This window comes from Coregonus clupeaformis, chromosome 10 (assembly GCF_020615455.1).
Source record: "Coregonus clupeaformis isolate EN_2021a chromosome 10, ASM2061545v1, whole genome shotgun sequence".
NCBI lineage: Eukaryota > Metazoa > Chordata > Actinopteri > Salmoniformes > Salmonidae > Coregonus > Coregonus clupeaformis.
Window position 1 is genome coordinate 48047457 of NC_059201.1, and position 11539 is coordinate 48058995.

The window sequence follows — 11539 nt, forward strand, 5'->3', positions numbered from 1 at the left end:
AGCCATTTACAACATTAGCAATGTCTACACTGTATTTCTGATCAATTTTATGTTATTTTAATGGACAAAATAATTGCTTTTCTTTCAAAAACAAGGACATTTCTAAGTGACCCCAAACTTTTGAACAGTAGTGTATATACGTCTGTGTTTCATGCGTATCTGTTTCTGTATGTGTACATGGGTTGGACTGTATGGTCATTGAGGTTTGTTTGAGTGTGTCTGTAAACTCAAACACCCTGAGTGGAAGACAGGCTAACATGGTAACTGATGACGGCCTCGGGTAGAAGTTGCCCCCAAACACAGATCTAGGGCTAGATTCTATCAGATCCGCACTTGCTGATACCTGCATAATGGTTGTTTTTGCGGTGTCGGAGGTGGAACTGTGTTAGAGCTGTCAAATCAACAAGCGCTCCCGGCATTATACCTAAAGTGGACATTCCCATTGGCTGCATGGGGTTGCATTAAGAGAAATCCCATGCAGCCTTGTTTACAATTTTGAATGCTGGAATGTGAGATGTAATCTACACCTCGATTAGGCTGACAGAAATCCTCATTATTTATTTGAATGATTTTCAATTTGAGCGTCATTATTTCTATATAGCCTACACATTCTCATTCTGAACTTCTAACACAAGTTGGAAGGGTGTGGCTTCGTGAGATCACAAGTGCAGCTGCTCACCGATTTGACAGCTCCAACCCAGTTACATCTCCGACACGCCAAAACATCAGCTATACGGGTGTCAGCTATCGCTGGTTAACGCTTGATCTGATTGAATCTAGGCCCTAGTATCAGCACAACCTTAACCTTGCCAAACCCTGACCATAACCAAATATATGCCTAAGGTCAACTTCTACCCTCCTCAACTGTCATTGGAGGGTGGGGGTGGGGGTGGGGGTGGGGCCTGAGACTGGGGGTGGGGATCAGGGCTGATCAGTCTATCCAGCTCATCGACCTGCGGGCTGGGTGTGGCTGCGGGTCGTGTTGGCTCCCCCAGAGAGGCGATGAGGTTGGGGACACTCTTGCTGCGGACGCACTGGAAGTCCACGTGTCGACTTTTCCCTTCCTCCTTCTCCCAGGACAGCTGGATGAAGGGCCGCTGCACGTAGTTATAGATGACCTCTGACCTCCCACCGGGACGGCGCTTCACCTTCTCCTTACAGGTGGGGTACCCTGGGATACATGAGGACCAGATGCACGTAATGTTCAGTATCTCTGTAGGGTTTGCAGATTTGAGGGAACTTGATAGAGGTAAGCAAAATGTAGCCTATAGCATTGGAAGACTTGGGGCTAGATTCAATACATTTACATTTACATTTTAGTCATTTAACTCTTTCCACCTTACTTATTTTTTCTCCCCCATCGAACTGAGCTCATCTCTCCTCCCTCCCTGGACGCGCTACCTGATTTTTATACTTTTTCAGACAATGTATCCCGGAAGATTTGCGTAATAGCGCAATTGAAATTTTACGGTAATTTTCGATTGAGACGACATACCCACTGGGCACAGACGTCAGTTCAACGTCTAGTTTTGATTTAAATTTAGTTGAGTTGTCAACAACGTGAAATCAACAAACAATTTCACCATGTCATTGGATTTAGATTAAAAGCTGGGTAAAAAAAGTTGAAATGTCCTTACGTTGATGACTTTTTGCAAATCCAATCAGTTTTCCACATTGATTCAACGTCATCACATTACTTTTTTTTTTATGAAATAATGTGGAAACAGCGTTGATTCAACCAGTGTTTGCCCAGTGGGATGCAGCGTGTACTGCGAATGCAGGAACATAGCCTTTAAATGTCATTCTCGCTATATACGGGTTGATTGTTTAGCAACAAAACCGCTGTATGCGCAACTATGGGGCAAAACTTAGATTGTTGACAACATGCAAACTATATTTTGTCTCCAATGTTTATTGAAAATACATTTGCACAATGAGCACGTGTTGTTTCTCAAATACATTGTTACAGTTGTTGGTTAGCTAGCTAGCAAATATTTTGCCATATTAGCGTTGACTAAAATCAGACAAAACACCTCAAAACAAGACATGGTATCAATAACAAGACTAAATGAGCCACTTACGATTCCCCTCATTGTTGTGAGCTACAGTGGGGGAAAAAAAGTATTTAGTCAGCCACCAATTGTGCAAGTTCTCCCACTTAAAAAGATGAGAGGCCTGTAATTTTCATCATAGGTACACGTCAACTATGACAGACAAAATGACAGACAAAATGAGAAAAAAAAAATCCAGAACATCACATTGTAGGATTTTTATTTATTTGCAAATTATGGGGGAAAATAAGTATTTGGTCAATAACAAAAGTTTCTCAATACTTTGTTATATACCCTTTGTTGGCAATGACACAGGTCAAACGTTTTCTGTAAGTCTTCACAAGGTTTTCACACACTGTTGCTGGTATTTTGGCCCATTCCTCCATGCAGATCTCCTCTAGAGCAGTGATGTTTTGGGGCTGTCGCTGGGCAACACGGACTTTCAACTCCCTCCAAAGATTTTCTATGGGGTTGAGATCTGGAGACTGGCTAGGCCACTCCAGGACCTTGAAATGCTTCTTACGAAGCCACTCCTTTGTTGCCCGGGGCGGTGTGTTTGGGATCATTGTCATGCTGAAAGACCCAGCCACGTTTCATCTTCAATGCCCTTGCTGATGGAAGGAGGTTTTCACTCAAAATCTCACGATACATGGCCCCATTCATTATTTCCTTTACACGGATCAGTCGTCCTGGTCCCTTTGCAGAAAAACAGCCCCAAAGCATGATGTTTCCACCCCCATGCTTCACAGTAGGTATGGTGTTCTTTGGATGCAACTCAGCATTATTTGTCCTCCAAACACGACGAGTTGAGTTTTTACCAAAAAGTTATATTTTGGTTTCATCTGACCATATGACATTCTCCCAATCCTCTTCTGGATCATCCAAATGCACTCTAGCAAACTTCAGACGGGCCTGGACATGTACTGGCTTAAGCAGGGGGACACGTCTCGCACTGCAGGATTTGAGTCCCTGGCGGCGTAGTGTGTTACTGATGGTAGGCTTTGTTACTTTGGTCCCAGCTCTCTGCAGGTCATTCACTAGGTCCCCCCGTGTGGTTCTGGGATTTTTGCTCACCGTTCTTGTGATCATTTTGACCCCACGGGGTGAGATCTTGCGTGGAGCCCCAGATCGAGGGAGATTATCAGTGGTCTTGTATGTCTTCCATTTCCTAATAATTGCTCCCACAGTTGATTTCTTCAAACCAAGCTGCTTACCTATTGCAGATTCAGTCTTCCCAGCCTGGTGCAGGTCTACAATTTTGTTTCTGGTGTCCTTTGACAGCTCTTTGGTCTTGGCCATAGTGGAGTTTGGAGTGTGACTGTTTGAGGTTGTGGACAGGTGTCTTCTATACTGATAACAAGTTCAAACAGGTGCCATTAATACAGGTAACGAGTGGAGGACAGAGGAGCCTCTTAAAGAAGAAGTTACAGGTCTGTGAGAGCCATAAATCTTGCTTGTTTGTAGGTGACCAAATACTTATTTTCCACCATAATTTGCAAATAAATTCATTAAAAATCCTACAATGTGATTTTCAGGATTTCTTTTTCTCAATTTGTCTGTCATAGTTTACCTAGTGTACCTATGATTAAAATTACAGGCCTCTCATCTTTTTAAGTGGGAGAACTTGCACAATTGGTGGCTGACTAAATACTTTTTTCCCCCACTGTATCTGGCCATCCAGAATCACAATAACACAAGGACTTCTTCCCCATTAAAGCATGTGCATCGTTTTCTTGACATTGTCAGCTAACCCATATATAGCACGGATCTTCCGCGATACGGATTGAATGCTTATACCTATTTGTTTCTTTCAGATATTAAAACACTGAAGCAGAAGAGGCTAGGAGAAGAGGCTGAGAGTTAGGGGGTTGATTTGGGACATGGTAATCAACTCACCCTCAATGCCAATGCGAATGTTCTTCAGTCCTCTCTCCTTCAACAGTGCTTTGGCCACGTCTCTGTTCTCGATGTACTTGAAGAAGCGATAGAGCTTGGTGCTATACAGAACTGGGAACATTGAAGAGCGAGAGAACAGGAAATAATATCAAACAAAATGCTCACTCCAAAATGATTCATTATTATTTTCCAAAAAAGGTTGGGGTACAAGATTCCCCAAAATATAAAGTATAGAAAATGAGACAAACAGCACTGTCCAAAAGATAATGTAAATTATCTATTTTATTAATAATGTATGATTCATTATAATTACCCTGAGAGAGGTGAAGGACTAGGTCACTTACTCTGTGAGTACTCCTCTCCCATGGGTGGAGGGTTGTCATGGTCCCAATCCACTATGTCATCATCTGTGAGAACTACGATGTGACACTCCCTCTCCCCCTCCTGAGCACTGGACACCATCACCGGGACAACTAGCTCCTCTAGGAAGACATCAAACTGACGCTTAGCACCGTCGTTGGACAGCTCATGCAGCAATGCACCTGGGACAGGAATGAATGGTCACACCATTTGAACTATGACCTCTGATTTGATATCATAGCTTATAGTCTCTTGTGCATGGCAAAATGTATATTTCAATAGGGAACATTAAAGATTAAGAAGACTAAGCAATTCGGAATAGGTTTTGAAAAATAGTGTAACTTAGTTCTGAAAACTGTGCATGCAACATTGCAAAACATTACTCAACGTTTCGGTCTTGAACAGGGCCTTGGTCAGACCCAATGTGACCATGCTACTCACTGAGATCTCGGCACCTGACGGTGCTGTAGTCAAAGTTAATACAGAGGTAGTCACATGCTTCCCTGAGCTCAGACACTGCCACTCCCTCTGGACACTGCAGGATACCTACTTTGTAAAAGTCCTGAGAGAGAGAGAGAGAGAGAGAGAGAGAGAGAGAGAGAGAGAGAGAGAGAGAGAGAGAGAGAGAGAAAATAATAAAGGAAATGGTAGAGAGAGGGAGAGAGAGTCAAGGGACAGAGAGGGAGAGGGGGGAGAGAGAAACACAGTAGGTTAGTTTAGGTAAGGGAAGATATAAGTAATTTCATAATTCAGGTGAACTATCTTAAGAGAAACTCACCAGGACGACTTTGAATATGCTGGCTCCGATTCCCTCAGCGATCTCATACTCTCCCTTAGCGTTTGGCCGCGTGAAGTGACGGGCAGGACCAAACATCCTGAGAATTCAAATGTGTTATTTATTTATTCATTTAATTATATTAAAATGTCCTCACAATATGCATTTCTGAGTTTAGTGCTTGTTGAAAGCTCTGTCCATTTACCATTCAAGTCTAATTTCCTTTCTTAGTACAGTGTAACTTGTCAGAATCATAGCAATGCCTCCATTGTGTATGCGAGAGAAGGTGTTAATGAGAGGAATATTCCTGTGTAATATTTGACCAATCTCCGATTATTAGCCCAGATTAACCCAAATGGCCACTGGGTCAGAGTAAACATTACTCTCTGAGATTAGAAACAAACCACATGTTTGCTGAGGTATTAGGGCTTTGTTAGTGTTTCTTGTATATCTTTCCCTGGTCTAATAATAGGCTGTACTACTGTATTGGACATGGTGGTGATCCACGCTCGCGTGATGACTAAACTTGTCTGAGACCTGAAGACTTGCGCTAAGGCTTTGGCTGATTTAGCTCAGTGGGCTAACACAGTCTTGTGAGAGTCTGTTACACTATAATAAAATAGTCTAAATCTGACACACAGAGTCTGGACCTTACCTCCCCAGCATGGTGTCAGGGTGGGCGGTGAACAGGGCGGGGTCCACCACAAAGTGAGTCCCATCCACCATCAGGGTCACCCGCTCATAGGGGAGGCGAGACAGGGGAGACAGGTTCTTCTCAGTCCTCCCCTCATGTTGGAAGTCTGGACGTGCTGCCATCTCAATGTCTGGGGGAGAACAAGTGCAATCACAGTTAATCTCATGGATTTACATTTGTGCAAGAGATATCCTACGAATATGTCAACTGACAAATGTGGCCAAAACCATGAGGCAGAGAGGACACTGGCTCTGATATGGCTTTATCCCCCATTACTCCAACACACCATAACAAATGGAGGCTACAGCCATATCAGGGTTAGATGGAAACAAAGGTGGGCTGTAGCAAAGACCTGCCCTACTGTACTGTAGGTCTAATTGATGGTAAGGGGTCAGGTAACAGTGGAACAAGACAACTAGTAGTATACAGGCCTTCAAACCGGCCGTCCCACAGAGTTAGTGAGCCTATTAGCCTGGTGCCCTGGACCCATCTGCTACTGTCAGCCTCCTCACTAAGCCCTGAGAGGAGGAGGAGATTACCGCAGTAGCGTACCATAGCGGCACAGTACCATGCCAGCTTTTCCAGCCTCACCAGTTCTCCCAGTTCTCTGGACTGGGATTGATACAGACAGCAGCAGGAGGGACATGGGAATACTGGGAATAGCTGTAGCGTGACGAAGTCGTCAACAGTGCCCATAATACTCTCTGTCTTACATACAGTATCTGCTTGGGTCTCTGACATTGAAGATTGTTCTGCTACTAACAAACCTGGCATTCATCTCCCACCAATAGGGCAGTGACATCCCACCTGCACTTAAACCTGGAAGTCAGCTGAGACAACAGACATCCAAAAAGTAACACATAAACAGAGCATTACAGATTTGATAAAGTCATCATTATGTGTGACAATACCCAGTGAATTTGAGAGGAGGGCAACTGGACACAGAGTAGGCATTATTCCAGGGGAATGAGAGAATAACCAGTGTAATAGACTGTCAAGTAAATGCAGTAAGCTACATACAGTACCTATGTTAATTTAGTTTTTTTAAAAGTAAAATAGATGTAGTACTACTCAGTTAAAGGGTAATTAATGCATAGGTTTTCTACTGGTAGTTACTCTGGTATGACACTTGAGTTGTAACAATGGTATTCAATGGTGTGCAGTGCACAGCATTCAGTTGTAGCCAAAAGGTGGAAGACAGACAGGTTCTAATCTAACACAATGATGAAAAGAGTTTGATGGGATGCAAATTATAACAACAACTGTTGAGGAGAGCTGATAATATTGACACTGCACTGTAACAGAACTGGTAGCCTAAGGCCAAAATCAAGATATATTGTAGGCTACCCCAACCCATACACCATATAGCCCCAACCCCATCAACAATTCTGTATTGTCCAGCTAATAAACAGCATTGACCGTCGACGATTTTCACTGTAGCCATACCTGCTGATTTGAGATGTCAATTTGACAGTGCTACGAATTATGCTGCGCAACATGTCTGGAGTTTACGTGCCCGCATCACGGTCTGCATACGTCATAACCGAAATACAGAGCTGTATTATAAAACACAATAATAACATTCAGATACAATTGCAGACATATTACCAAAACATAAGCTATACCCGACGGAGACCACCAGACAACGACTAACCACCAGCCTTACCACAACGTCTGAGTAAAAACGGCTGTTCTCTGTACCCGGTCTGTCAAGCGAACGATGGACACGATGCCAAGTGCCAGAGCGCGGGGTGCAGGAATATGGGTTTACCGAAAGCGCCCCAGCCCATACGGTGACAGCGGATCAGTGCTCTCAAATCCAATTACTCCCGGTGTAGAAACCCAGAGACTCTCGTGAGAGAATTCCAAATCCGTTTGTTTCACCGCGCAGAATTGCTACTGTGTATATATCTTTCCTCAACTGACCTCTACCATAAATCCCCAATAATTTGACGGGGGGGGACTATTTTCACTTTATAAAGTCATATTTATTGGTCTGATATGGTTTAGAGAAACAATATTGAAACAGATATCCGAAACAGAGAGAAAACAATAAAATGTCTCAAATAATGTTACATTACAAAATGTATGCACTCACTAACTGTAAGTCGCTCTGCTAAATGACTAAACTGTAAATGTAAATGTATGATAAAAAGATGGTGGCAGTAACGACATCACCCACCTTTTAGTGAAATCTAGTATGACGTTAGGCTACACGTTACACACATTTACTTTGTTTAAAAAGGTATGTGGGAACAACTGATTTTATCATTCAAAACTTATTGAGATTCAAATGTTATTTTATATTTTGCCTTCATCACACTACGGCTATTTTATTTTGCCTTTATTTAACCAAATAACAGATTAATCATTAAAAAGACAATACCACTACCTCACGAAATACAACCTAATCTCTTTTAGGCTTTTAAAGGGGCAATCTGTGATTGCTATATGCATTTTTGGACTTTCTAATAAATGATATACACATTAATTCTTGAAGAATATAACTTATAAATGCCTTATGAGTTTAGTTCAACTGTCGTCATACCCCATCAGAACCCAAAATATAAGCTTGTTTTACTCCAATTTTGGTAAATAATGTGATAACACACTGTACCTTCAAATAATTCTTACAACTATATGTGTTGATATCATGGATGGTCAGTCTGTCACGACTTCCTCTGAAGCTGCCTCCCCTCCTTGTTCGGGCAGGCTTCGGCGTTCGTCGTCACCGTCGCTCTGGATAAGAGCGTCTGCTAAATGACTAAAATGTCAAACGTAATGGCCTTCTAGCCACTGCCGCTCCATATCTCATCATTCCATTTGTCTTGTCTTGTCAATTACACACACCTGGTTCATATTTCCCTCATTAGTATGTGTTTAAGTGTTCCCTCTGCCCCCTTGTGGGTGATTGTTTCATGTGAGATGAGTGTAGCTCGGTGGAGCTACCTGTACTTTGTATTGCCGGGGTATATTTTTCCCCGTGTGCCTGTATTTGTTCCAGGGCGCCTGTTTTGCGCACTGCTATCCAGCGTAACTGTGTATTAAGGAATAAACTCTGTATTCTGTGATTTACCCTCCTGCGCCTGACTCCTTCAAATCACACTCTCACACAGTTCGGCAGGTAACCTAGCGGTTAAGAGCGTTGGGCCAGTAACCGAAAGGTTGCTGTTTCGAATCCCAAAGCGAGCAACGTGAAAAAAGCTCTGTCTATGAATTTGAGAGTGGTTACATTTCTCCAGCCCCATCCCTCAGCTGTTTACCAAAACAGTGGTGAGGTTGCTGCTTTGTTATTGTTTGAATTGCAGATAGCACCTTTAAATACTTAAACAACAATGAATATTCTTTTTTTGTGACACATTGTTTTATTTCGTAATGTTTTAGTTGGGGGGGTTACAGGTACAACAATGAATATTCTTTATAAATTATCAAAAATTACATTTTCATAGTAAAGGCTGTAGATTTCAACCAAATAGATCGACCTCAGAAAGAGAATAAACAATCATGTTGAAAATAATAGAAACAGACAAAATACCATCTACAGACAGGACTTTAAACCCCTGCTATACAACACCATAAGTTCAAAATATCTCATACATACTGCTTTCTAACCACAAATACGATTCCAACCACTGACCCTAACCTTATTCTTCATCCTAACCTAATCTTTAACCACATCCTCTTATCTGCACTTTAGTCCATTCTACAGTAGCATGACCAGCTAGTGACTACCCTACACCATAAGGCTTTTCGCCCATGTTACACTACATGGTCTTCCTGTCCATGCTAGAGATGATGTACATGTTTGAGATATAGGATTTACAGCAAAAAGTCCAGGCATTGTGAAGATATGTTGATATGTGGAGACCTGTACAGAATCTGTGTATCTTGAAAATGCACGTTAGCTTTGTCAATACAGCTTACATCCTGAGATGGTCCTAATATCGACACCGTATACATGATACAGCCCAGAGACATCCTGATCCAGCTATGTCTTGCCTTGTCATCATGACAGAACTCAAAGAATGCCCCCTGAAAAGTAACGTCCTGACCCTGCAAGAATACTTAGAAAACACAACCTTCCCTTCCTCCTTGAGCTAATCACTGACACAACCGTATTCAGTTCCAACTACAGGTGCATCAGTGATTACTTCAAGGATGGAGGGAAATACAGTAGTTTTCAAACAGGGCCGACATATTATACAAGCAAAACTTCCTTAAGTTGAGACTCGAGAACATGTTAAATCGGGACAACTGGATGTTCTCCTGAACTAAACGTACACTACCAGTCAAACGTTTGGACCTACTCATTCAAGGTTTTTTCTTTCTTTTTTCTTTTTTTTACATTGTAGAATAATATTGAAGACATCAAAACTATTAAATAACACATGTAGTAACCAAAAAAGTGTTAAACAAATCAAAATATATTTTATATTGGAGATTCTTCAAATAGCCACCCTTTGCCTTGATGACAGCTTTGCACACTCTTGGCATTCTCTCAACCAGCTTCATGAGGTAGTCACCTGGAATGCATTTCAATTAACAGGTGTGCCTTCTTTAAAGTTAATTTGTGGAATTTCTTTCCTTCTTAATGTGTTTGAGCCAATCAGTTGTGTTGTGACAAGGTAGGGGGAGGGTATACAGAAGATAGCCCTATTTGGTAAAAGACCAAGTCCATATTATGGCAAGAACAGCTCAAATAAGCAAAGAGAAACGACAGTCAAAATTTGAAAGTTTCTTCGAGTGCAGTCGCAAAAACCATCAAGCGTTATGAAGAAACCGGCTCTCATGAGGACCACCACAGGAATGGAAGACCCAGAGTTACCTCTGTTGCAGAGGATAAGTTCATTAGAGTTACCAGTCTCAGAAATTGCAGCCCAAATAAATGCTTCACAAAGTTCAAGTCACAGGCACATCTCAACATCAACTGTTCAGAGGGGACTGTATGAATCAGGCCTTCATAGTCGAATTGCTGCAAAGAAACCACTACTAAAGGACACCAATAATAAGAAGAGACCTGCTTGGGCCAAGAAACACGAGCAATGGACATTAGACCAGTGGAAAGTTGTCCTTTGGTCTGGAGTCCAAATGTGAGATTTTTGGTTTCAACCGCCGTGTCTTTGTGAGACGTGGTGTGGGTGAATGGATTATCTATGCATGTGTATTTCCCACTGTAAAGCTTGGAGGAGGAGGTGTTGTGGTGTTGGGGTGCTTTGCTGGTGACACTGTCTGTGATTTATTTAGAATTCATGGCACACTTAACCAGCATGGCTACCACAGCATTCTGCAGCGATACGCCATCCCATCTGGTTTGGGCTTAGTGGGACTATCATTTGTTTTTTAACAAGACAATGACACAACACACCTCCAGGCTGTGTAAGGGCTATTTTACCAAGAATGAGAGTGATGGAGTGCTGCATCAGATGACCTGGCCTCCACAATCCCCCGACCTCAACCCAATTGAGATGGTTTGGGATGATTTGGACGGCAGAGTGAAGGAAAAGCAGCCAACAAGTGCTCTGCATATGTGGGAACTCCTTCAAGACTGTTGGAAAAGCATTCCAGGTGAAGCTGGTTGAGAGAATGCCAAGAGTGTGCAAAGCTGTCATCAAAGCAAATGGTGGCTATTTGAAGAATCTCAAATATAAAATATATTTTGATTTGTTTAACACTTCTTTGGTTACTACATGATTCCATATGTGTTATTTCATAGTTTTGATGTCTTCACTATTATTCTACAATGTAGAAAGTAGTAAAAATAAA

General features: G+C 42.1%; 1 protein-coding gene across 5 annotated transcripts; it reads right to left on the reverse strand.

Moving 5' to 3' along the window:
• Positions 1-554: 554 nt before the first annotated feature.
• LOC121575418 (BTB/POZ domain-containing protein KCTD20) lies at positions 555-8482 on the reverse strand. Of its 5 annotated transcripts, none has more exons than XM_041888519.2 (8): positions 7443-7680; positions 6544-6606; positions 5738-5906; positions 5086-5182; positions 4749-4869; positions 4292-4429; positions 3948-4058; positions 555-1171 (listed from the first exon to the last, which is right to left on the reverse strand). In XM_041888519.2, exons 2-8 carry the CDS (start codon positions 6548-6550, stop codon positions 861-863), a joined length of 954 nt encoding a protein of 317 aa, XP_041744453.1. In that variant the 5' UTR covers positions 6551-6606; positions 7443-7680; the 3' UTR covers positions 555-860. The 5 variants fall into 5 exon arrangements, with proteins under 5 accessions (XP_041744453.1, XP_041744449.1, XP_041744451.1 ...); XM_041888515.2 differs by having other exon boundaries at positions 4292-4489; positions 7443-7679; XM_041888517.2 differs by lacking the exon at positions 6544-6606 and adding an exon at positions 7223-7332 and having other exon boundaries at positions 4292-4489; positions 7443-7679.
• Between the last annotated feature and the right edge of the window lie 3057 nt (positions 8483-11539).

What these genes read in the sequence shown, in the direction of transcription:
- LOC121575418 (XM_041888515.2), bottom strand. An exon ending in CCTGACACCATGCTGGGGAG is followed by an intron (nt 5,183 to 5,737) that starts GTAAGGTCCAGA and finishes TTGAATTCTCAG; the next exon opens with GATGTTTGGTCCTGCCCGTC. An exon ending in CGTCAGGTGCCGAGATCTCA is followed by an intron (nt 4,490 to 4,748) that starts GTGAGTAGCATG and finishes TTCCTGTCCCAG; the next exon opens with GTGCATTGCTGCATGAGCTG.